Source organism: Camelus dromedarius, chromosome 8, assembly GCF_036321535.1.
Source record: "Camelus dromedarius isolate mCamDro1 chromosome 8, mCamDro1.pat, whole genome shotgun sequence".
NCBI lineage: Eukaryota > Metazoa > Chordata > Mammalia > Artiodactyla > Camelidae > Camelus > Camelus dromedarius.
This window is the reverse complement of record NC_087443.1, coordinates 33,064,059-33,090,990: the sequence shown is the minus strand read 5'-3', so window position 1 is coordinate 33,090,990 and position 26,932 is coordinate 33,064,059. Positions and strand designations below refer to the sequence as shown.

At 44.2% G+C, this 26,932-nt stretch overlaps 2 protein-coding genes across 9 annotated transcripts in view; one reads left to right on the top strand and one right to left on the bottom strand.

The window, feature by feature from the left end:
• SGPL1 (sphingosine-1-phosphate lyase 1) overlaps positions 1-6,381 on the top strand; it is a 97,468-nt gene extending 91,087 nt beyond the window's left edge. For all 8 annotated transcript variants that reach the window (XM_064488085.1, XM_064488087.1, XM_064488083.1 and 5 more), the window contains 4 exons: positions 943-1,181; positions 2,272-2,418; positions 3,328-3,448; positions 3,942-6,381. In XM_064488085.1, the coding sequence (XP_064344155.1) occupies positions 943-1,181; positions 2,272-2,418; positions 3,328-3,448; positions 3,942-4,082 (648 nt within the window). In that variant the 3' untranslated portion in view covers positions 4,083-6,381. The remainder of the gene's footprint in view (positions 1-942; positions 1,182-2,271; positions 2,419-3,327; positions 3,449-3,941) is intronic.
• Positions 6,382-21,822: 15,441 nt separating this feature from the next.
• PCBD1 (pterin-4 alpha-carbinolamine dehydratase 1) lies at positions 21,823-26,626 on the bottom strand. Its single transcript, XM_031461123.2, has 4 exons — positions 26,505-26,626; positions 23,767-23,898; positions 23,165-23,245; positions 21,823-22,392 (listed from the first exon to the last, which is right to left on the bottom strand). The coding sequence occupies exons 1-4, from the start codon at positions 26,505-26,507 to the stop codon at positions 22,294-22,296; spliced, it is 315 nt and encodes a 104-aa protein (XP_031316983.2). The 5' UTR covers positions 26,508-26,626; the 3' UTR covers positions 21,823-22,293.
• Positions 26,627-26,932: the final 306 nt, after the last annotated feature.

The window sequence follows — 26,932 nt, the reverse complement described above, 5'->3', positions numbered from 1 at the left end:
CTTTGTGTCGTATTGGCTAAGAGAATTTCTGTATCCAGTGACTGTATGCAACTAGGACATGCTAATGTAGTGGCCCTTATTCAAAGGTTCCCTGAAGCCTTGAGATCCTTGGGGTAGGGGGTGAAGGTGAGGTTGGTACCAGAATTCCTAATTAATGCTGCAGCTCCTATGCTCCTGGGGCTCTTGAATCTGAGTGACCAGAGTATATGGATGGAAGAGTCCTTTGGGAAAGGGATGAACTTACATGCTCAGGAATGTTGAGCTTGTAATGTTTGGAATGTCCATCCCTGCCATCCCTGGGGGACTGAGGCAAAGTCTACATCTTGACAGACCCTATGCCATTTTTCTTACCCTCCGTCCTTGGGTGGTTCAGGGAGTGAAATTAGTTCCAAGGTAACTTGAGTGAGAGTTCATTAGGAAGGCACATTAGTCAAGTACATAGTTTATTTTAAAGCTGGATTAAGTAGCTTCTAGATTTTGAGCACCATGGTGCTCTTAAAAAGGAAGTGTAATACTAAGCAAAAAAGATGGAAAGGGAGTCAGATCGTGACTGTAGTTGCTCCAGGTGACCTGAATTCTATCCTTTCCTGGCTTCCAGTGGAAAGTTATCTTTACTCCAGGGTGGTGTGTCATGACGGAAGCAGTGTTTTAAATAAGGAAAAGCACAGGCTGGATGAGAGACAGGAAGTAAACTTATTAATTGAACAAGACTTTTTTTTCCCCTGTGCCTCAGATTCCTCATCCCTAAAGTAGAGAATTTAAGTCCCACCCCTTAAGTTTCCTCTGCCCTTTAATAAATTATAAGTTGGAAATCTTAACATGAGTGGGAACACAGAGAACCTGACACACGAAGGGGAAACCTGCATGATGAGACAGATTCTGGGGCAGGGGCGCCACACGGAACTGCACACTCACTCACCTGTCTGCTTCTTCCCCCCGCAGTATGGCTTCGCCCCCAAAGGCTCTTCAGTGGTGTTATACAGTGACAAGAAATACAGGAGCTATCAGTTCTTCGTTGCCACGGATTGGCAGGGCGGCATCTATGCTTCCCCCACCATTGCGGGCTCACGGCCTGGCGGCATTAGTGCAGGCTGTTGGGCCGCCTTGATGCACTTTGGTGAGAGCGGCTATGTTGAAGCTACCAGACAGATCATCAAAACCACTCGCTTCCTCAAGTCAGAGTATGTGTAGAAGACTGGGAGTCTGCCTTGTCTCTTGCTTTGTCTACTAATAGGCTCGAGGCATCTGTCTGGCTAAGCACCCCAGTCCCAGCCCATCTGCAGTCCCCCACGAGGCTGAAGGTTTAGGATGCAGCTTAGGAGTGGGGTGCTGGCCTGGGAGGATAAGCTCCCGCCCTGTGCTGTGACCTGGAGGGTCAGATCTGGGCTTCATCTGTAGGTCATCTTGTTAAGAGTGTCTTAACAACTCGCAGCTCTTACCAAGTGCTGATGTTGCTGATGTACAGCTTACTGGTTAAGACAGTGGTTCTTAAACTTGAGATTGACTCCTAATCACCTGGAGTGCTTGTTAAAATGCAGATTGCTGGGCCCCACTCCTAGAACTCTGATTCAGTAGGGCTAGAACGTGAGTCCAGGGATTTGCATTTCTGGGAAGTCCCCAGTGGATACTGATGCTGCTGGTCTAAGAATTACAGTTGGAGAATCACTGGGATAAGAAAAGACTCGGAGAGGGGGCAGATGGAATGGGGACGGATGGGGTGTGAAATCTGGGGTTAAGGCTAGAACCAGGCTGCATGCTTTGCCTAATGTGTTCATGGGTTACCTGCCTGTCTGTGTGTCACCGGGATTGAGGCAGGAGAGCTTTCCTGAATCTTGAAGGTGAATGAAAGCAGCCCATATGCATGGCTCATTTTTCGGCCTGCATATAGTCCTGATACACCCATCTGGTGCAAACTGCTGTACCGTTTCTTGCCTTAGAAGGTACATGGATGACTTTTGAAAGAGAGATGGAGAGATTATTTTTCCAGGATTTTTTAAAAAAGTACATTGTTTATCCCTCAGATATCCCTGGGGGCAGATCATAATTTGGGAATTGGGCAGACAGGAGCCAGTGGTCCTGATTCATTGGATCTAGAGGGATTTGGGCCTTTAAATATTTGTCATATTAAAGGACCACTGATCTCAGTCTAGCCATCTTATTTTAGAAGATGAGAAAACTAAAGCCCCAAAAGGTTAGATTGTAAGGGAGAAATGGGATCATGGGCAGAGGAGTGTATGTACCTGAATTTCCTTTTTGTTCCTCTTGTTTAAGACTGGAAAACATCAAAGGCGTCTTTGTTTTTGGGAATCCTCAACTGTCCGTCATTGCTCTGGGCTCCCGTGATTTTGACATCTACCGACTATTTAACCTGATGACTGCGAAGGGGTGGAACTTGAACCAGTTGCAGTTCCCACCCAGGTGAGTGTGAAGAAGCCTCTTTCCATTCCTTTGCTACCTGATTTTTGAAGAACTTGAGTAGCAAGGTGACCTGCAGTATAGACATTGACTGCTGGAGTCCAGCTCTTTGTTGGCAACTGTAGGATCTGTAGGATGTCCGTCTTGCCACCTGGAGTTACTCGGTATTAGGAACAAGAGCTGTTAGTTTTAAACTCTGGCAAAATTAGGTGGCAGCCTCTTGAGGCCAGCGGTCAGTCACAAGATCTCCCCCAACCCCCCCCCCCCCAGACTCCCTCGCTTTCTAGGCTCCGTACTCCTGCATCCTTAGGTGCTCTTATTACCTGAGTTATACTGAGCTCAGAACCTTCCAGCAGGCCTCTCATCTTTCAGGCCTGCTACTGTTATCTTTAATATGTGTTTCTAACCTAAAATCTTCCATGAGCCTTTAGATAAGCACTCCACCCCAAAAGAATAGGTCTCTTCAGCGTCCTCCATGCACCCCTGATCCTTTCACACGTTGCCATTGTCAGTCCCATCTGGACTCTCTTTCCTCTTCACAATCCCTCTGTACCCCGTTCTCCCTCCAGGGGGAGCTAGAGTTCCTTCTTTGCCCTGAAGTCCTTCAAGACCCCAGCCCTGTGGCTGTATCCCCAAGGTTTATCATCTAAGATAAACGCATCCCAAATTCGTTGTCACATGATTGAAGGCATAGCACCTGACAGTTCCTGAGGGGAGGGGTGGACAGCGCAGGAGTGGTTCTTGATCACACTGAGAGCAGGAAGCCCTTGCGCAGCCCACGCTTGACAGCCCCGATGCCCAGGACTGGGAACAACATGGATGACCTCCGCTTGTCTCAGATAACAGGAAGAAGCAACCAGCAAATTTTAGAACTTTTTTCTAAGAGTCACCTCTCTGTCCCTTCTCCTGTAGCATTCACTTCTGCGTCACACTGGTACACACCCGGAAGCGAGTAGCCATACAGTTCCTAAAGGACATCCGGGAATCCATCACTCAAATCATGAAGAATCCTAAAGCAAAGACCACAGGAATGGTAGGGACACTGGGGTTTTCCTTCCTGTGGACGTTTAGGTGGTGGGTTTGAAAGAATCAGATGACCTCCAGTCTGTTCCTCCTTCTGCCCTTTAACCACAAATCTCTTTCCTTATTAATTAATGGGTATTCCCAGGGCTTTTAAGTCTCAAATGAGATATGTGAGATACAATAAGCACCTTATAAACTTGGAATTGGTATAGAAAGGCAGGTGGTGGTGGTGTCCATTGGAAAAGAGAATTTTGAGACAGGAAAGGCAATAAGCCTGTTTCTGCTGGACTTTTCTACACCAGACCCCATAGGATAGTTCTTTGGGCAGAAAGGCAGACTGGCAAGTGCCTGTGAAAAATGTCCTCCGCCAGCTGTCTTTCTGCTGGGATGGCGCCTGGGGTGGGAGTGGAGTGGGAGAGAGGAGGGCACTGGAAGGCAGGCACAGCTCCATCGTTGCTGTGAGCCCCTCCTCACTAACAACTGTTCTCTGACTGGATTTGTAGGGCGCGATCTACGGCATGGCCCAGGCTACCGTTGACAGGAACCTCGTGGCAGAATTGTCCTCTGTCTTCTTGGACAGCCTTTTCAGCACAGACACTGTAACTCAGGGTAACCAGATGAATGGTTCTCCAAAACCCCGCTGAGCTGGGACCCTCTGTAGCCCCGAGGGGCATCTGGCCTTTACAAGGCTCTCGGGGTGGGGAACAGGCCACGCGGTTTCATCTGGTCTTGCTCCACACAGCACAACGGAACAGACCGCGGACAGCTTGAGCCTCAGGAGTATTGGCATCCTTCTGTGGTTCTATAATGTGAAGACCAGAGGATTCCCTTACACAATTATTTTGCCCTTGTTCTAAATGTTACCCTGGGAATTGTTTTAACCATCTCCTTTTCTAACGTTTCTTGCTCTCAACTTCACTTAATCACTGTGTGGCAGCTCTGACCTGTCCTGACTCCTTGGGAGGCTGGGTAAGTTTTGAGACAGGAAAAGGTCTGCTTTGCTACCTCAGGCAGACGGCTCCTCCAGCCCCTCCTGGAGCGGTTAGTTGTCTCGCAGCCCCTCCTAGTGCAGCTCCTGTTACCCTCCCAGGACCCAGAGTGCCCAGGCTGTTGTTCCTGCTGTGCAGGGTCGGCATGGCCAAGCGGATCTGCTTGGTCCACCGGTCCTCTTCCATGCTTGCAGTCCCCATTTCATACTCTGTTGCCATCATCTTTGAAGATTCTTGTTTGAAATAATGCCACTGGTTTGTCCCTGCTTCCATGGACTGGGTTCAAGAGAACTCCATTTCCAGAGACTAGGACATTCTGGCCCTGGTGCTTGCCTCTCTGAATTGCCAGTGTTCAGAGCACACCTGAACCCTCTCCTGGGCTGGTGATGGTCAGAACCAGACCCTTTTCTATACTTTTCTGAGTATCAGAGTAAGATGAGCACCCAAATTCAAATGTGTGTCACCAGAGTTGGTGGCGGTCCTCCCCTCCCCTGTTGCTCTAAGCCATCATGTAGGAGAATGTTTGCTTGAAGGAACAGCTCAAAGCACCTTCACAAGGTGCCCTGACTTACCTGAGGTAGGTGTGAGGAGGGTGTGAGAGCCCCCAAGGTAAGGAAAATCTCTCTCCATTAGTGTGGTCTTCCTGCCTCTTCCCCCTTTATTCAGCTCCCAAAGGTACTACGGCAGTTAAGCCTCAGGTACTGCACTCCTCGGCCCTGGCTAGGATGAGATAAACCTTCTGGAATAGGAAAACAGGATGCAAGTGTCAGTTGTGGCCTGGGGTCTGGGATTCCTTATTAAGACTAGTTGCTCAGGGTGGTGCGGGGACGGGACCCAACCCTGCACCCACTTTCTCCCTCTTCCCTCTGCATGGGGCCCAATGTAGGCTGAGCCACTGTCCTGCTCTCATGACGACATACCGTGTGCCTTCCTCCTCTGCAGCCAGCAGTGATGGGCTATTCCTGACCCAGGTTCAAGGGGAAATGGGTCAGTCTTTCAAGGTTTTTAGCTGGGTAGAGGATAAATCAGGAGTAATTGTCCTCGGTTCCACCACCCTCCTCAGGGACTTCTAAATATTCAGCTTCTTCAGGCTGGTGTCCTCTAGTCCCCTTCACTGGGAGTGCTGGCCTGGAGAGCCAAGACACCCAGACTGCCCCCAGCTGCTCAGCACATCTGTCTGAAGTGTTCTTTAGCACTGTACTTCCTCCACGGTAACTGACCCACTGGCCGTGCCATTGCAAGGCTGGTGCGTTTCATTCTGTCTTTTGTGGATTCCAAGGGTGGCTGGAGAATGCATGTGTTGGAGGCTGAGCTTCTTCAGACATGAGAGTCATATTCTTCCCAGATGCCGAGCACCTCCTGAGAGGAGCTGTAGTCAGAGCTGTGCATGAACGTCCCTGGGTCTCCAGTGCGGTCGTTGTGTTGGAGAAAGCCCAGACCCAGAGTGGCCCAGCAGGCACCACTGTGGTTTGTCAGAGAAGCAGGTGCCCTACAGAGTGTGCTGTTGCTTCCAGTGTCTCCCCATGACCTTCCTCTGTGCTGTGACATTGCTGCTAAGGGGCGATGGTGTTTTTCAAAGGGACCTGCTGTGGCGAGCCACTTTATGATCATGAGCATTAGTCTGACTTAGTACTTGTGGGCTTTCTATTCTCTATGTATCTGTGCACATTAGTTAACACCTAGTCAGGCAGAGGTGGGTGGAATGTCTTAACATCATGTTGCTAGCAGATGTCACATTGGCCTCTGCAAAAATCAGACTGTCTAGTTTGTGCATTAGTAGTCGCATGAATATACTGCCATGTCACTTTTAATATGATGTTTTATACTTGGAAAATGGTACTTGCCTCTTTTAGATCTTTTCTCTCTTTAACCTCTTCCTTTTCCATCTCAATGCTTCCTAATTGCAGCAATACTCTCAAGAAGCAATTAAGTGATTAAATGTCTCAAATCCTAATCATTGTCGATGGTTGCATTCACTTGTTTATTTAGGCACAGCGCGGCAGCGCCCAACTGGCTGCTGGTGAGTGAGCGCCCCCTTGTGGTGAAATGGTTGTGTGTGGACACTGATATTAGGACCAATTGACAGACATGGGGAGCAGCAATTCCACTCAATTCCAAGCACTTCCTCTGTAGCTCCACCAGGAGTGATGGGCACACTGGTTTAAAGGAGGTCTGGAACTCAAGTCTTTAGTTCCCCAGGGCCAGGACCCTTATGTTTTGTCATTTCCATCCACATTTACTTATACCTTAATGATGGATTGAGCTATATATGTGGTGGTCTGCAGGCAGCTAGGCAGTGTGGCTGTCTCACCAAAGGACAGACTTCAAGCCTTGCACTGGGTTTGGGAGCTGATAGAACCCTTCAGCTACCTGCACACGTAACCACTGGGTTATTCAGGTTCTGAAGGCTGTCATTCAGGTAACCCAGCTTTTCATTCTGGCTTTTAGCCCACTCCTACTTTGCCAGAATCGAGCCAAGGAACGCCGCCTTTGCTATATATAGTTTTCTGCCAAATAGCTTGATTCTCTGAACGCCTGCTTGCTTTGGGGTGAACCCTAGAGAAAGAGGGGCCAGGATGTGCTTGGCGAGGAGAGGCATGGCCCACCCAAGAAGTGGTGTCTGGATGCTTATACCTGCTCCTCACACCTGGGACCCCTTTGCCTTCTCTGTGGGTCTTGGTAGCAACAAGCTGCTTTTAGCTAGGCCCAGTCGTGACAGAAGTAATGACGAAGGCCTAACTTTATAGCCACCACCAATAGCCTGGGTAAGCAAAAGTAAGGTGTGAAAGCCTTTTCTTGTACTTGCTGCTTTTTCATAATCTCTCCTTAACATCCTCCCCTATAATTTCAATTGCATTAATTTTAGAATAAATATTTATTTCTAAAAATTGTTGCTTGTGTCTTTGTCCCACACAAAGATGCTTAATTTAGCTATAGTGCTCTCGAAGTTGGCATTTTTCAGCCTTTTATCTCTGAGAGTAAGCAGAGGCAGGAAGGTGACATACACATAGTCCATACCTCCATGTCTGGTGGCTTGCCCCCTGATCCACAGTCATCAGGTCAAAGCACACTTAGAATAATTTAAGTCAGATGTGGAGCAGATGGGGGACCATTGTCTGAATCTTGTTGGTTTGATATTAAACTTTACTGAGAACTTGTTACTAACAGAGGTACTGGAGAGAAATCAAGATTGCAGAGTAGAAGGACATGGAGCTCACCTCCTCCCACAGATACATCAAAAGTCTACCTACATGTGGAACAATTCTCACAGAAAACCTACTGAACACTGGCAGAAGATCTTATACAACCAAAGCTGCAAAAAAGGTCCAACCACATAACCATGTAGGATGAATCAGGTTAGGACCTGCACCCCTGGGAGGGCTGTGAAAGAAGAAAGATTCCTTCACCCTGGGAACCGCCTTCCCTGGCTGAGATCAGCCGGGACAGACAGGGAGCTTCAAAGGAGCATGCAGCAGCCAGGCTGCAGCAGGCAGAACAGGAAAAGACCAGCAGAGTCAGTCCTGGCTACCTCGCAGTTCTCCCCAGCCTCAGACATGCGTTGCTGGTGTATGCGGGAGGCTGGGTGCTGAAACTTGGGCTTCAGCAGACAGACCTGGAGCAAGGACTGGGGTTGGCTGCAGGGAGACAGCCCGAAGGTGTTGGAGCATGGTCCAGACCGCAACCAAGAGTCTGCACAGGAAGGAGCCCAGGTCTGCTACTGAAGCCCAATTGCCAACACATGTGCAAAGAGAGGGGCGGGACCCTGCCACAGCGTTCTCGGCATGCTCACAGCAGGCATGGCTCCACCTCTGTGAGCCCTGGGAGTGCGCAAGCGCCAGTGGGCCCCCCCCCCCCCCGCGGGATGGTCTGAAATTTGAGCTGTGTCTCAGCGGCTGTGTGACTTCTGTGTATTTATGCTGCAGTAGGCAGCTTTGTATGCACAGTGGCTGTGGGACACCTGAGCAGATTACTGGTGCTCCCATGGCTGGCATGGGTCCAGGTGCAGGTTTTGTGGGCACACAGAGGCAGGGGTGGGGCCTGGGCTGATTGTACAGCTCCCAAGGCGGGTCCAGGTTCGTGGCTATGGTGGACCCCATGCCTGACTTTGGTCAATCTGTGCTGGTGACTGAGCACAGCGCCTGAGGGACACCTAGGCCAATTGCCTGCATTCCCATGGTTGAGATGGGGCCAGGGGAAGTGCCAACAGTGTACCTTGTGAGCCTGCACAGTGGGTGACAGGTGACACCAGAGTGCACTTCCCCATGGACAGCTCCTGCGGAGGAATACTCAGTGGCTCTTCCAGTGGGAGCACTCTTGTCCCACGACCTCACAGCCACAGTTCAGAAATGGATCTGGGGGCTACTACTCCAGCAACTAGGGAGCAGACCCTGCCCCAATAGTGCTGTGACAATCGCAGAGCAAACACAAGGCCCTGCCCAATATCCAGTCCAAGCTCTGGTCACCACACCAGTCACCCTTCCCCCACCAAGGGGATAACGACCAGCACACACCGAGGAAAGATGTGGTAGGCAGCCACACTAAAAACCACCCTCACACCAAAATAGTCTCATGCAGGTTACACAGAGTGGTTCCCACATAAAAACAGCTCTTCAAGACCCCAGTAAATGAGTCTCCTAAATTCATATAGTCAGAGAACTATAAGTAAAATGAAGAAGCAGAGGAACCACTTCTGATGAAAAGAACAAGAGAAATCTCCTGAAAAGACAAGCAATGAAACAGACCTCTCCAGTCTAACAGACTCCAAGTTCAAGGAGGAGGTAATAAAAATTCTGAGGGAATTAAGAAAGGCTATTGATAAAAATGCAGATCACTGGAAAAGGAACCAGAAACTATAAAGAGGAGCCAATTAAAAATTAGAAAACTCATTTGCTGAGACAAAAGCCGAGCTAAGGGCAACAAATAGACTAAATAATGCAGGAGAACAAAAAAGTGATCTGGAAGATGGAATAATGGCAATCACCTAATTACAACAGCATACAGACCAAAAAAAAAAACAAAACAAAACAATATATGAGATCCATGGGATAATATAAAGCATGCCAATAGATACATAATAGGGATTCCAAAAGGAGGAAAAAGAGAAAAGGGGATCAAAAATGTATTTTAAGATACTATGGCTGAACATTTCCCAAACCTAAAGAAGGAAACATACCTAGGTATAGGAAGCAGAGAGGGTCCCAAACAAGGTGATATTACAATTACAATGTCAAAAGTTAAAGATGAAGAGAGGATTCTAAAGACAGCAAGAAAAAAAAAAAGTTAAATTACAAAGGAACCCCCATAAGGCTATCAACAGATTTCTCTACAGAAATATTACGGGCCAGAAGGGAGGGGCAAGACATATGCAAAGTCCTGAAAATGAAAAACCTGCAACTTAGGATACACTACCCAGCAAGATTTAGAATAGAAGAGAAAGAATTTCTCTGACAAGCAAAAACAAAAGAATACAGCAATACTAAACCTACTCTAAAGGACGTACTGAAAGGTCTTATCTAAATAGAAAAGAAGCAAAAATCTATAGGAAAGAGAAAAATCACAATTTGAAAATAAATCACTTAAATAAGCCAGTACAGATTTTTTTAAAAAATCAAAAAAAAAAAAATTTGCGCAAGTGATGGTAACTGCAATGAATAGAAAAGGATAGCATGAAAATGTAAAAAGAGTACATCAAAGTCATAAAATGTAGGTGAGGGAACTATGAAGTTGTATTTTTTTTTTTTTGGATGTGTTTGAGCCTACATGACTACCAGTCTAAAACCAGTAGATATAGTAATGGATTAACATACTTGAAACACAGGGTAACCACAAATCAAAAAAACCCCAATAGATTCACAAAAATCAGAAAGAAGTGAACACAAGTATTATACCAAAAAACCCCATTCAGCCACAAAAGGAAAAACAGAAAGGAACAAAAAATACAAAATCAACTGGAAAACAGTCTAAAATGGCAATAAATACATATCTATCAATAATTACCTTAAATGTCAATGGACTAAATGCTTCAATCAGAAGACACAGAATGCCAGATTGGATGATAGAACAAGAATTTACAATATGCTGCCGACAAGTGACCCAGTTTAGGCCAAAGATACACACAGATTGAAAGTGACGGGATAAAAAAAGATATTTCATACAAATGGAAATGGCAAGAAAGCAGAGGAAGCGATACTCAGACAAAATACACTTTAAAACATCCAGCAACACATAAAAAAGATTATACATCATGACCAAATGGGGTTCATCCCAGGGACACAAGGGTGGTTCAACATACGCAAATCAATCAGTGTAATACATCACATCAACAAGAGAAAGGACAAAAACCACATGATCATCTCAATAGATGCAGAAAAAGCATCTGATAAAATTGAACACCCATTTATGATAAAAACTCACCAAAGTGGGTATAGAGGGAACATATCTCAACATCATAAAAGCTATAGATGACAAACCTACAGCCAGCATAGTACTCAACGGTGAAAAACAAAAGCTTCCCACTAAAATATGGGTCAAGACAAGGATGCCCACTATCACCACTCCTATTCAACATAGTCTTGGAAGTCCCAGCCACAGCAATCAGGCAAGAGAGAGAAATAAAAGGGATCCAAATTGGAAAATAAGAGGTAAAAGTGTCACTATATGCAGATGACATGATACTATATATAGAAAACCCTAAAAAGTCCACACAAAAACTACTAGAGCTGATTGAAGAATTCAGCAAGGCAGCAGGTTACAAGATTAACATTCAAAAATCAGTGGCATTTCTTTACACTAACAATGAATCAACAGAAAAAGAAAGTAAAGAAACAATCCCCTTTAAAATAGCACCCAAAGTAATAAAATACCTAGGAATAAACCTAACCAAGGAGGTGAAAGAATTATACACAGAAAACTATAAACCATTGATGAGGGAAATTAAAGAAGACTTTAAAAAACAGAAAGATATCCCATGCTCTTGGATTGGAAGAATCAATATTGTTAAAATGGTCACACTGCCCAAGGCAATCTACAGATTTAATGCAATCCCTATCAAATTACCCAGGACATATTTCACAGAACTAGAACAAATCATAATAAAATTTATATGGAACCATCAAAGACCTAGAATTGCCAAAGCATTACTGAAGAGAAAGAAAGAGGCTGGAGGAATAACTCTCCCAGACTTCAGACAATACTACAGAGCTACAGTCATCAAGAAAGCATGGTATTGGTACCAAAACAGACATATAGACCAATGGAACAGAACAGAGAGCCCAGAAATGAACCCACAAACTTTTGGTCATCTAATCTTCGACAAAGGAGGCAAGAATATATAATGGAATAAAGACAGTCTCTTCAGCAAATGGTGTTGGGAAAACTGGACACCAGCATGTAAAACAATGAAGCTAGAACAGTCCCTTACCCCATACACAAAAATAAACTCAAAATGGATCAAAGACTTAACACAAGACAAGATACAATAAACCTCCTAGAAGAAAATACAGGCGAAACATTATCTGACATACATCTCAAAAATTTTCTCCTAGAGCAGTCTACTCAAGCAATAGAAATAAAAGCAAAAATAAACAAATGGGACCTAATAAAACTTACAGGCTTCTGCACAGCAAAGGAAACCATAAGTAAAACAAAAAGACAACCTATGGAATGGGAGAAAATCTCTGCAAATGAAACCGACAAAGGCTTGATCTCCAGAATATATAAGCAGCTCATACAACTTAATAAGAAATCACCAAACAACCCAATCCAAAGATGGGCAAAAGACCTGAACAAGCAATTCTCCAAGGAAGACATACAAATGATCAACAGGCACATGAAAAAATGCTCAGTATCACTAATTATCAGAGAAATGCAAATCAAAACTACAATGAGGTATCACCTCACACCAGTCAGAATGGCCAGCATTCAAAAATCCACAAATGACAAATGCTGGAGAGGCTGTGGAGAAAAGGGAACCCTCCTACACTGCTGGTGGGAATGCAGTTTGGTGCAGCCACTGTGGAAAACAGTATGGAGATTCCTCAAAAGACTAGGAATAGACTTACCATATGACCCAGGAATCCCACTCCTGGGCTTATATCCAGAAGGAACCCTACTTCAGGATGACAATAGCCAAGACATGGAAACAGCCTAAATGTCCATCAGTGGATGACTGGATAAAGATGTGGTATATTTATACAATGGAATACTATTCAGCCACAAAAACCGACAACATAATGCCATTTGCAGCAACAAGGATGCTCCTGGAGAATGTCATTCTAAGTGAAGTAAGCCAGAAAGAGAAAGAAAAATACCATATAAGATCACTCATATGTGGAATCTAAAAAACAGAAACAAAAACAAAAAGCATAAATACAAAACAGAAATAAACTCATAGACATAGAATACAAATTTGCGGTTGCCAAGGGGGCGGAGGGTGGGAAGGGATAGACAGGATTTCAAAATTGTAGAATAGATAAACAAGATTATACTGTATAGCACAGGGAAATATATACAAGATCTTATGGTAGCTCACAGAAAAAAATGTGACAATGAATATATATATATGTTCATGTATAACTAAAAAATTGTTGTCTACACGGGAATTTGACACAACATTGTAAAATAATTATAAATCAATAAAAATGTTAAAAAAAAAAAAGAAAAAAAATACACTTTAAAACAGAGGCCATAAAGATAAAGGACACTATACAATGATAAAATGAACAATACAAGAAGAGGATATTATACTCATTAACATATAAGCACCCAATATAGGAGCATCTAAATACATAAAACAAATACTAAGAGAAAAAAGGCAAGAAACTGATGGGAATACAATAGGAGATTTTAACACCCCACTGACATCAATGGACAGATCATCCAGACAGAAAATCAGTAAGGCAACAATGACACAATACAAGAGTTAGACATAATTGATACTTTGAGGACATTATATAAAAAAAAAGAAACCAGAAACAAAACAGAATATACAATCTCCTCAAGTGCACATGGAACATTCTCTAGAATAGGCTACATAGGTCACAAAACAAGTTTTAACAAATATAAGAGGATAAAAAAAATTTCAAGCATCTTTTCTGACCACAAAGGCATGAAACTAGAAATCAACCACAGAAAGAGAAACAAGAAAAAAAAAAAAGATAGCATGGAGACTAAATAACATGCTACTAAAAAGCCAGTAAGTCAATGATGAAATCAAGAGGAAATTTTAAAAAAGACCTTGACAAAAATAACACTGAAAACACAACCATAAAAAAATCTATGGGATGCAGCAAAAGCAGTCCTAGGAGGGAAGTTCACAGCAATACAGGCCTTCCTCAAAAAACAAGAAAAATCTCAACAAACAACCTAACCTACCACCTAAAAGAATTAGAAAAAGAAAAAACAAAACCTAAAGTTAGCAGAATGAAATAAACAATAAAGGTCAGAGAGGAAATAAAATAGAGATGAAAAAAATCACAAAAGAATAAAACCAAGAGCTGTTTTTTTTAAAAAAGTTAAACAAAATTGACAACCTTCTGGCCAGACTCACCAAAAGGAAAACAGACAGAACGCAAGTAAACAAAATAAATGAAAGGGGGCAAATAACAACCAATACCACAGAAATACAAAAACCTGTAAGAGAATACTAGGAACAATTATATGTCAACATAGAAGAAATGAACAAGTTTCTACAAACATACATCCCACCAAAACTGAATAAAGAAGAAATAGATAGTTTGAAAAGACCAATCAATAGAACTGAAACAGAATCTGTAATAAACCAACTCCTTGCAAACAGAAGTCCAGGACCAGATAGTTTCGCTGAGGGATTCTAACAAACACACAAGAAAGAACTTACACCAGTCCTCCTCAAACTCTTCCAAAAGACTGAAGAAGAGGGGACATTCTCAGAGCTCTCCTATGAACCCATCATCACCCTGATACTAAAACCAAAGACACTACCAAAACAAAATTAAATGCCAATATATTTCATAAAAGTACATGCAAAAATTCTCAACAAAATATTAGCTAAACAAATACAAAAACAGTAAAGACTGTACACCAAAGTCAAGCTTGGTTCATCCCAGGGTCACAAGCATAACACAAATACTGACTGTGAGATGCACATTAACAAAACGAAAGATAAAATGACATGATCATCTCAATACATGAAGAGAAAGCATTTGATAAAATAGCACTTGATAAAACAGAACATCCATTCATGATTTTAAAAAAACTGACCAAAGTGAACACTCCTCCCCATAAGAGCTATTTATGGCAAATGTACAGCCAACATAATGCAAAACGGTGAGAAGATGAAAAGCTTCCCCCTAAAACCTAGCACAAGACAAGGGTGCCCACTTTTACCACGTTTGCTCAGTGTTAAAAGTCCTAGTCACAGCAATCACAAAAGGAAAAAACAAAACAAAAAAGGGTATGCAGAATTGGAAGAGAGGAAATAAAATAGTCATTATATACAGATGACAGGATACTATACACAGAAAACTCTAAAGAGTCCACACAAAAAATACGAGAAGTGGGCACAACATTGTAAAATGACTATAATTCAATAAAAAAAAGTTAAAAAAAAATACGAGAAGTGATAAATTCAAGACAAGAGCTCGATACAACATGCAGAAATCTGCATTTCTTTAAACTAACAATGAAATACCAGAGACAGAAGTAAAAAAAAAAAGTAACTTTAAAATCATAAACAAACAAGTACTCAGGAATAAACCTGAGAAAGGAGGTGGAAGACATACACTGAGAACTAAAACACTGATGAAGAAACCTGAAGATGATTCAAGTAAACTGAGAGACAGCCCATTCACTTAGAGAGGAAAATTAACACTGTGAAGATGGGGACACCACCCAAAGCGATTTACAGATCTAATACAATCCCTATCCTAGTACCCATGACATTTTTCACACAACTCGAACAAATAGTCCTAACATTTATATGGAAACAAAAGGCCCAGAATTGCCAAAGCAATCCTGAGGAAAAAGAACAAAGCTGGAGGCGTAATATTCCTAGACTTCAGAAAATATTACAAAGTAAAAAGTCAACAAATGATAAATGCTGGGGACAGTGGACAGACATTCCTCCTTCACTGTTGCTGGGAATGTCGTTTGGTGCAGCCATTGTGGAGAACACTATGGAGATTCTTTACAAAACTAAAAAGAGACTTCCAATATGATCCACCAATCCCACGTCTCAGTATAGATATAAATATACACACATATATCTCGAGGAATCTCTAACTGGGTAAGATACATGCACCCCAGGGTTCAGAGCAGCACTACAGCCAGGAGCCAAGACATGGAAGCAACCTAAACATCCATCAACAGATGACTGGATAAATAGCATATGGTATGTATGTGTATGTGTGTGTGTGTGTGTGTATATATATACACACACACACACACATATATATACACACACACATACACTACACACACATACAATGGAATAGTACTCAGCATAAACACGAATAAACTAATGCCATTAGCAGCAACATGGATGGACCTGAGACTGGCATATGACGTGAAGTAAGCCAGTAGAGAAAGAAAAATACCAATATGGTATCACCTATATGTGGAGTCTGAAAAAATGCCACAAATGAATTCATTTATCAAACAGAAACAGGCTCCCAGATGTAGAAAACACACTTATGGTTACCAGGCGGAAAGGAGGTGGGAAGGGAGAAATAAGGAGTTCGAGATTTGCAGCTACAAACTACTATATATAAAACAGAGAAACAACAAGTTTATACCGTAGAGCACAGGGAACTACATTCCGTATCTTGTGGTAACTGATAATCAAAAGACAAGGAGAAGGCCGAAATGCATGTGTGTGTGTGACTGAAACATGATGCTGTACACGTGCAGTTGTACAACATTGTAAACTGACTATACGTCAATTTAAAAAAAATAGAAATAATGCCATCAGCAGCAACATGGGCAGATCTGCAGAATGTCATACAAAGTGAAAAAAGCCAGAAGGAGGAAGAAAAATACCATATGACATCACTTACATGTGGAATCCCAAAAAGAGCACAAATAAACTTATTTACACAACAGAACCCGAAACAGACTCACAGACATAGAAAACAAATTTCTGGTTACCAGTGGGGAAAGAGGGAAGGGAGGGATAGACTGGGAGTTCTGGAATTGCAGATACTCACTAGTATATAGAACATAGAGAAATAGCGAGGTCCTACAGCGTAGCACAGGGAACTATCTTCAATGCCTTTTAATAGTGCATAATTTAAGAAATGTCGAAAGGAATATATACATATATATGTGTGTGTGTGTATAAATGAATCACTATGCTGTACACCAGAAATCAACACAGCATTGTAAACTGCCTATAGTTCAATTAAAACCATAAACGAACAGCATGGTATTGGCATAAAAACAGACACATACACCAAAGGAACACAATGGCGAGCCCAGAAAGAAACCCGCACACTGACGGTCAATTAATCTTCGATGAGCGAGACAAGAGTGGACCACGGAGCAGAGACAGACTCTTCAGCAAGTGCTGGGAAAGCTGGACACGCAGTATGGAAATCAATAAAGTCAGAGCACTCCCTCACACCATACTCAAGAAGAAACTCAAACTGGCTTAACGACTTAAACATTAAGACATGACACCATCGAACTCCAGGAGGAAGATAGAGGCAAACATTCTCTGACATCAAACCCGGCAGTGTTTCCCACTGTAGCTCAGTCTCCCAAGGCAATAGATACCAAAGCAACAACAAACAAGTGGGACCTACGCAAACTTACAAGCTTTTGCTCAGCAAAGGGAACCGTAAACACAAAGACAACCTATGGACTGGCAAAAAACACCTGCAAACGAAGCGACTGACAAGGGCTAAATTTCCAGAATATACAAACAGTTCATACAACTCAATAACAAAAAATACACAACCCATTCAAAAAGTAGGCAGAAGACCTAAAGAGACCTTTCCCCAATGAAGACATACAAGTGGCCAACAGGCCAATCAAATGGTCAATATCACTCAATACAGAAGAAATGCTCGGTGCCACTAACTACTAGAGAAATGCAAATCAAGACGACAACACGCTATCACCTCACACCGGTCAGAATGGCCATCAGTAAACAGTCCGCAGACAATAAATGCTGGGGAGGGTGGACAGAAAAGGGAATCCTCCTTCACTGTTGCTGGGATGTCATTTGGTGCAGCCATTATGGAGAACACTATGGAGATTCTTTACAAAACTAAAAAGAGACTTCCAATATGATCCACCAATCCCACGTCTCAGTATAGATATAAATATACACACATATATCTTGAGGAATCTCTAACTGGGTAAGATACATGCACCCCAGGGTTCAGAGCAGCACTACAGCCAGGAGCCAAGACATGGAAGCAACCTAAACATCCATCAACAGATGACTGGATAAACAGCATATGTTATATACATATAATATATATAAGTATACACACACAATGGACTAGTACTCAGCATAAACATGAATAAACTAATGCCATTAGCAGCAACATGGATGGACCTGAGGTTGGCATACGATGTAAAGTAAGCCAGTAGAGAAAGAAAAGTACCAATATGGTATCACCTATGTGTGGAGTCTGAAAAAATGCCACAAATGAACTCATTTATCAAACAGAAACAGGCTCCCAGACGTAGAAAACACACTTATGGCTACCAGGTAGAAAGGAGGTGGGAAGGGAGAAATAAGGAGTTCAAGATTTGCAGTTACAAACTACTATATATAAAACAGAGAAACAAGTTTATACCGTAGAGCACAGGGAACTATATTCCGTATCTTGTGGTAACCGATAATCAAAAGACAAGGCGGCCGAAATGCATGTGTGTGTGTGACTGAAACATGATGCTGTACACGTGCAGTTGTACAACACTGTAAACTGACTGTAAATACTGTAAACAAATGATGCGACTGACAAGGGCTTAATTTCCAGAATATACACTCAGTTCATACAACTCTGAGAAAAACAAATATCCAGTTAGGAATTGAGCAGAAGATCTCAATAGGCATTTCTCTGAATCAGTCTTATAGATGTCATAAAGGCACACGAGAAGATGGTCAACATTGCTAATTATTACAGAAATGTAAATGTAAACTACCATGAGGTATCTCCTCACACCAGTCAGAATGGCCATCATCAAAATATCTACAAATAATAAATGCTGGAAAAGGTGTGGAGCAAAAGGCACCTTCCTACATTCCTGCTTGGCACGTACACTTTTGCAGCCACTATGGAAAGTGACATAGAATTTCCTTAAAATACGAAAAACAGAGTTACCATATGGTCCAGTCATCTTGGGCACATATCCAGAGGGTACTCTAATTTTAGTTTTTTTTTTTCATTGAAGTATGGTCAATTTACAATGTTGTGTCAATTTCCCATGTACAGCACAAGTTTTCAGTCATACAATATACATATATTCATTTTCATATTCTTATTCACTGTGAGCTACAAGATCTTGAATATATTTCCCCGTGCTGTACAGTATAAACTTGTTTATCTATTCTATATTATACCTGTCGGTATCTATAAATCAAACTCCCAGTCTTTCCCTTCTCACCCCACTCCCCTCTGGTAACCACAAGTTTGTAATCTATGCCTATGAGTCTGTTTCTGTTTTATATTGATGTTCATTTGTCTTTTTTTTTTTAGACTCCATATATAAGTGATATAGTATTTTTCTTTCTCTTTCTGGCTTACTTCACTTAGAATGATATTCTCTAGGGACATCCATGTTGCTGCAAATGGCATTATGTTGTTATTTTTTATAGCTGAATAGTATTCCATCGTATAAATATACCACAACTTCCTTATCCAGTCATCTGTCGATGGGCATGTAGGTTGCTTCTATGTCTTGGCTATTGTAAATAGTGCTGCTATGAACACTGGAGTGCAGGTGTCTTTTTGAATTAGGGTTCCTTCTGAATATATGCCCAGAATTGGGATTGCTTGGTCATATGGTAAGTCTATTTTTAGTTTTTTGAGGAATTGCCTTATTGTTTTCCACAATAGCTGCACCAAACTGCATTCCCACCAACAGTGTAGGAGGGTTACCTTTTCTCTACACCCTCTCCAGCATTTATCATTTGGAACACCCTAATTTTAAAAGATACATGCAACCCAATATTCACAGTAGCATTGTTTATAATAAACAAGACATAGAAGCAATCTCAACATCCATGTACTGATGAATGGATAAAGATATGGTGTATATATACACAATGGAAAACTATTCAGCAATAAAAAGAAATAATGCCATTTGCAGCAACATGGATGGACCCAGAGGTTGTCATACTAAGTAAGTCTGAGAAAGACAAATAACATATGGAATCTATCACTGATCTGTGGAATCTAAAATATGATACAAATGAACTTATTTACAAAACAGAAATAGACTCATAGATAAAACAAATTTATGGTTTCCAAAGGCTAAGTTTTGTTAGGGATGGATAAATTAGGAATTTGGGATTAGTAGATACAAACTACTATATATAAAATAGATAAGCTACAAGGTCCTACTGTATAGCACAGGGAACTATATTCAGTATTTTGTAATAAGCTATGTGAAAAGAATATGACAAAGAATACAAATGTAATCTGAGTCACTTTGCTGTACACCAGAAATTAACACATTGTAAATTAACTATATTTCAATTAAAAAAAATAAAACTCAAAACTCCGTAGGTATTGATAATCTTTACTAGCACAAATTGGAAAGGGAGATCTGCTAGTCCTTCTTACCAACCTCTGCCTCTTTTCTGGCCCTTGATGCATGACCTCCAGGGTAAATAGGTTGTGACACTGCTAGCTGCCAGTTCCAAGTGACCCTGGCATTTGCAAGCTGGCTTATTACCCATGTTGCCACAGACGAGGGATCAAAAGTGAGGACCCATTGGGAGAAGGGCTTCCCAGTCACTTTTGTATAATTCAATATATGTGGAATGATACTCATGCAGCACATGTGTAGGGGTAGAGGTGAGGCTTCTCTGACGCCCCCTTCTCCCAGTTATAGCACATCAGTGACATCTCTCTGCCCTAGAGAGTTACAGGGCTGAGGGACCAATCTGTGCGAATCAGCTCCCAGACTGCTCAGATGGTAGAATGACTGTCACCTCCTAAGCTGCAGCTTCTGTTGTCTCCCTTACCGAGTCAAAGCGGCAAGTCTTGAGACTTTGGCCATATTTCTACATAACTGGAAGCCATCAGGAATAGAAATCTCCCTGTTGGGAGGGTGTGGAGAGAAAGGAACCCTCTTAAACTGCTGGTGGGAATGTAACTTGGTGTAGCCACTATGGAAAATAGTAGAGAAGGTCCTTAAAAAACTAAAAACAGAGTTACCAAATGGTCCAGCAATCCCGCCCCTGGGCATATATTTGGAAAAGATGAACTCTAATTTGAAAAGATTCATGCCCCTCAATGTTCATAGCAGCAGCCAAGACATGGAATCAACCTAAATGTCCATCAACAGATGACTGGAAAAAGACGTGTATGTATATTCAATGGACTACTATTTAGCCATAAAAAAGAATGAAATAACACCATTTGCAGCAACATGGATGGACTTAGAGATTACTACACTAATTGTCATCAGACAGAAAAAGACAAATATTTAATGATATTACTTATATGTGGAATCTAAAAAAATCACACAAACGAACTTATTTACAAAACAGACTCACATAGAAAACAACTTCTGATTACCGAAGAGGAAGTGGGGGGAGGAATATATTAGGAGTATGGGATTAACAGAAACACACCACCATATATAAAACAGATAAACAAGGATTTACTGTATAGCCCAGGGGACTGTATTCAATATCCTGTAATAATAACAGAAAATAATTGAAGAAATTATACCCAAATCACCTGTTAGTTTTCTGTACACCTCACACTAACATAATATTGTAAATCATCTATACTTCAACTGAGGGAAAAAAAAAAATCTCCCCGTCAGATGCTATAGGCTAGGAAGATGTAGTGTTAGGTCCCACTGTGCTTATAACACAGGTGTCCAGCTCGCTTTTATCTTTGTTCATGGTGCTCCCTCAGCCATAAGAATCCTACTCAGGTCTTCGCGGCGCAACTCAAATGAAGCCTCCAGATTCACCCTCATGAACCTCTTCGTGTTCCCTTAGCTCATTTCTTATCTTTGCATCTAGTGTTAACTTAAATTCCTGCTCCCTGGTAATAGTTAACCATTTTCCTACTTAATTCCCTGAGACCACAATGAACTTAAAGGCAGGGTGCTCTGGTCCCCATCCCCCCTAATGCTTTGAACACTGTCTTGCACTAAGTACTTTCAATGCCTGCTGACTCCCATTTGGATTGACCTGTGGGAAAGAAGATTCGAGAGCTTGAGGTTGAGGGAAGCGATGATTTTATTTGAGGCGTAAAGACACGTGTGTCTCTGTTACATAGGATGAGGATGACTTTAGGGTCCTGGTTTCTAAGATGAGACTTTATCTTAGACAGGGCTTCTATCACAGCTTTTTGGGATATGAATTAGAAAGGGAGCAAGACACCGCCCGGAAAGAAAATCATTACTGTTGCTGGGAAGTCGTAAAGGCAGGGCAGATGCTACTTAAATCAGTACACATGTAACAGAGCTCCAAAGAGGAAGAGGGTGGTGCGGGGAAACTGGTCTAAGTTCCTAGTGTTGGCAATGATCCTGGCCTCTCCTTCCATGGCAAAGACTGGCCCCTATACAAAGGCAGCAGGGTTGACTTGGCAGATCTGACTGCAGCAACGTCTCGGGACTCCCCCATTCCCTCTCTGGACCCCCAGCAGCACTTCCCCTTTCCCCTGAAGAGCTCACAGAGGAAGCGCAGGGTCTATGTCATGGACACTGCTACTTGCTCGATGAAGCTGGCCAGGTTTATGTCCCGTTCTGAGAGGCCCGCACATTCGTGGGTGCTCAGGGTGATGTGAACCTGAAACAAAATCAGAGGTTCGGAACCAGCTGATTCCACAAACCACACCTAAGAGCAGAAGAGTCACCAGCTCCTGGGCTCAGCCACACTAAGAGGAATCAGGCATTACAGTCTCTGCTGGGGACTGCCTTCCTGGTGAGTCTTTAACAACAGCACAAAACTGTCTTCAATTACACCTCCAAAAGTAGTGGTGACTTCAGCACAGGATAAAAAAGAAAGATCCAACTATCAAGAACCACCTAAAAGCTAAAGACAAGACCCAAAACCAATTCCAACTCCTAAATGCTGTCCATTTACAGACCATCTCTTCTGGCCTTAATGTTTTTAGAAAGAATCCAGTCTCGCTCATGTGCATGACAGGCATTTGATGACTGTTTCAATTCATTCAGCAGACAAGCTCATCTACTTGGTGTGCATGAGTATTCTTAGTTCAAGTTTATTACTTTTTTACTCTTCCATACCTCCACGAAAATTTTAGCCCTTTAGAGCTATTAACACTGAGTATGCCTGGTTCCCATGGCCTTTCCTTCCTTGGGGTTTGCCTTTGTAATGTCTAGTTTAACCTCATGTTAACTCAGTAGTGTTCCAATTTGCATTTCTTTAATCTGTAGTGAGGTTAAATATTTTCCAGGGGTGTTTATGTCCATCCTAGGAAGGAGATGAAAGGAACAGGAGCGGACAGTCAACCTATGTGTGAGAAGGGCCCACAGGGAAGAAAGCCCAAGGAAGGGGCCTTCAGAACGAGTTGAAGTTCTAGGCACACATCACTCACCTTGTTGTACACGTTAAACCATTCAGGATGGTGGTCCAGTTTCTCAGCCTGCAGAGCCACTCGTGTCATGAAGCCAAAAGCCTATTAGTGAAGTGAGATCCAGGTTAGTGTCCTGAGAGAGAGGACTGCTGGGTGCCTTTGAATGGCCCAGATGCAAGAGGACAGGCTAGCTCCCCACAAGGTGACCCTTCTAGCTTTCAGCATTCCCCCTAGCACCAGCCACTGGTTCTGAGGCTAGAGTTTGAGTTGTTCCTTCTGCAGTAGGAAGTCTTGTTTCTAGGATCCCCAACTAAGAGGAAACACCAAGGAGGTATTCTAGTCTTGGCCAATCTTCTGGTTATCTATGAAAATGTCTTCTGTTATCCACCTATTTCTTACTTGAACTGTCTCCCCTAAGGACTGTTTCTAAAAATTCCACGTATGGAGAGCCAAAGACCCACCTCCCCATTCTCTAGTCCCCAAAGATGACACTTTCCAAGTAAACTGGATTAGTGTAGTGTCTGAGAGTCCTGGCTAACAGGGTGTTAAGGGAGGGAACATGTTCTGGAGTGTGACTCAATTAGCCCCAGTCTCAGAAAACTCTGCCCCACTCTGGTGCATACCCTATTGAAGTCTTTGAAATGGAACTGCTTAAAGATGGCATCCCGGCCTTCCAGCTCATTCCACCCCACCGCCCGCAGGTTTGGCAGCAACTGGTCCCGCTCCTCTGCACTTAGCCTGTGTGCTTTGCCAGCCTAGGAGAGAGAAAACACAGGCTCAAGGACATTTTTTTTTTAACATGACAAAAGAGAGGGCCCTGGACCTTTGGGGAAATTTAGCCAGCCTCCTCTGGCAGCTCTGGTGATTCAGTCAAAGGGCAGCTGGTCTAAAGGAACAGACTGGGAGGTGGGGCCCTGGCTCATGCACTGATAGGTTCTTAGAAAATCCTGAACTTTAATGCAAATCGCTGGGAGAGAGAACACTCCCCACCTCCCCTGCCCCCAAAGCCTTACAGATGGCGCTCCTCCATAAAACAAACAAACAAACAAAACTAGGCTCTTACATTAATAGGGGAGTAAAAGAAAATTAAGCCCCTACTGTGACTCACTGTGTACTGAAGACAAAACTGAGGCCTAGAGCCACTCTTTCGCCACCCCCACCCTCAGTCAATGAAAGCACTGGTGTGGTTCTCAAGGTAGGTCCACGTGTCCACATCCCTGGGGCCAGGCAAAGGGACCACACTTAAAACACGTTCCAGGTGATTCTTAGCCACACCACCATCCATGACCACTGGCACTACCTCCTAGTGGGGACCCCACACGCTCCCATGCAGCCTCTGCTTCCCAGGTGCCAGGCCTACATTGCTCAGATTTCCACCTTTTTTTCTATTCTGTCAGCCTAGGAAGCCCAAGCCACAGAGCTCAGTCTCCAAAGTAGTATTAACTTGGCCAAGAACAAATGGCAAACCCCGTGCCCCAGCCTATTTACCTATTGTGCAAAATGCCCTCGAGGCAGCCCAAACTGGCACAATTCAGGCCATGAGTGGAACCCTCAGAGAACAGAAGGAAGCAAAGGTCAGTTCTAGCCTAAGATGACCCAGGTGAAATCGCTTAAGGGATTCCAGAATTTAGGCCCCTGAAGTACAACTACCCAAGGATGGAAAGTGTAGAGGGCTAATTACAAGTGAAATCAGTAAGGTCTGGGGAGAGAACATGAGGGAGGTTAATTTAGCTTTTATGAGGCAGCCCATAGACTGGAAGCCAGGTGGCCCTGGGGCACTCATCTCCTCCGGCTTGATGGGTAAAGGGGCACAAAAACTTCTACTTCAGGGATCAGCAAGAGGAGCCAAGGGGATGCTTTAATAAATTCCACTCTTATTAAGGGAATGTCATCTGCATTTTTAAAAGGAAACTGCCTGGGGCACACAGGCTTATGCTAGGCCTTCCGGTTTAGGGTAAAACTGGAAAAGCACTGCAGCGCTCCTTTAACTCGACCTTTTCCTCCCTCCTGAAAAGTGGGTTCTCTCTGGACCCAGCTGGCTTGGTCGTCCTCTCGTGGGCTCCAGAAGGCCAGTGAGGACAGTGGAGATCTGCATCACCACCCAACCCTGTCTCTATTCCAGAGCTGGCCCTGTCTAAGTAGCTGGTCCATGTATCCAGGCAACGGATGACCAGATGGCAACCAAGGCATCAGAATCCACCATTTAGTTTTTTGGCTCTGAAAGGGGTGTGCAGGTATTTGTGAGCTCCTAGGAGGCTCCCCTTTCTCTTTAGAGTCTTCTGGAATCCCCCACATTTCACAGCCTGGGGCTGTACTGACAAGCCCCTCTGAGATCTGGGATCAGAGAAGGGGCAGGGGTGGTGCTTGCTTAGTAAATCACAGGTCAGGCCTGGGCCTCTGGGAGTGTGTAGAGGGGTTACTGATTACCCACACCCTGCACCTCCGGGGCCTCAGTGCATCTCATCAACAGCTCGCTCACCACCTCCCTTCCGACCAAGCCGTAGCCTTCAAAATGCCCTCCCAGGTGTCTCCACCATCCTGACTGCTCCTGATGCCTTAGGGCCTAATGTTTTTCCTGTTTGGTAAAGCTTCCCGGGTCTAGAAGCTCCTTTCTTGCTGCCCTGCAGGCTCAGCATCACCTCCCTAGCTGAGCACGGGGCCTGAGACTCTCCTCGGGGAAAGCTCAGCCTGGAGGGCAGGTGGCCCTGAGTAATCATGTCTCCATTGCTGGGCACAGGCTTGAAGCCAGGAGCCAGAGGCTGCTTCCGAGGTCGGGGGACAGCAGAGGGCTTGGCCAGACCCTGTGCCCAGAAGTGCAAGAAGGGCAGTCAACAGGCACGCAGGGATACAGGGAAATCCAGTCTCCCAGTCCTTTGCACACTCACACAGGCATTCCCGCCCGTCCCAAGTGTTACCACAGACCCCCAACATAGGATAGACTGTGCCACCAAAGGGGAATGTGTCTGCGGGCTCACTGCTGCCCCTCCCCACCCCTCGCCCGGGTAACACGGCCCCATCTCCCCGAGAGACCTCCCCGCTCAGGGAGGTCTCTAAGCCCGGCCTCGCAGCACTCAGGCCCCAAAGGGTCACTGGCCTGGGAGTCAGGGGCAGGCCTGGGCTCCCGCCTCCCTGTAACCCGGCCTCAGCTTCCCCGGGGGAACCGCTAGAGAGTGCGGGCGGGGCAGAACCCCCGACTCTCGGAGCCGGGCGCGCGGCAGCTCCGCCTGGGGCTGGGAGGGACGCTCCCCCCACCCCCGGCCTGGGCCTCTCGGCAGGCCCGGGCTCTTACCCCCCGCCCTTCCCGCTTGCCCCCCGCCCTAACCCGGCTGCCCCGACCGCGGCGGCGCATGACCCCCCTCACCATTCCCGGGGCGCGGCGCGGCGCGGGCGCGGAGGAGCAGCAGGTTGCGGCGGAGCGAACGAGCGCGGCGTCCGGCGCACCAGGAAGCCGTCCGGCAAGGCCGCGCTCGGGCCGCCCGGGGGCGGGAGCGCGGCTGGGAAGGGGCCGCCCACCGGTAATTATTAACTCCAGCTGCGGCTCCCTTCCAGCACTTTCCTCGGTGCCGATGGTATGGGGAGTTAAGGATGCGGGCTCCAAATGTGAACTCCTGCGTTTGCATCGCGCTGTGTGACCCTGGGCGCGAGAATCCCTTTTAAAAAAACACCTTATTGAAGTATTGACCCACACAATAAACTGCAAATATTTAAAGCGTACACTTGGATGCTTTTTGACATATGTAGGCAACGATCCCCGCGATGAAGAACATGAAAGTAGCATAGCCTCTAAGT

Coding starts and splice junctions, on each gene's coding strand:
- PCBD1 (XM_031461123.2), bottom strand. Junction 23,246..23,766: donor ATTTCAAAGACTTCAATAGG/GTATGCACCAGA, acceptor CTTCACTAATAG/GCTTTTGGCTTCATGACACG. Junction 22,393..23,164: donor GGTTTAACGTGTACAACAAG/GTGAGTGATGTG, acceptor ATTTTGTTTCAG/GTTCACATCACCCTGAGCAC.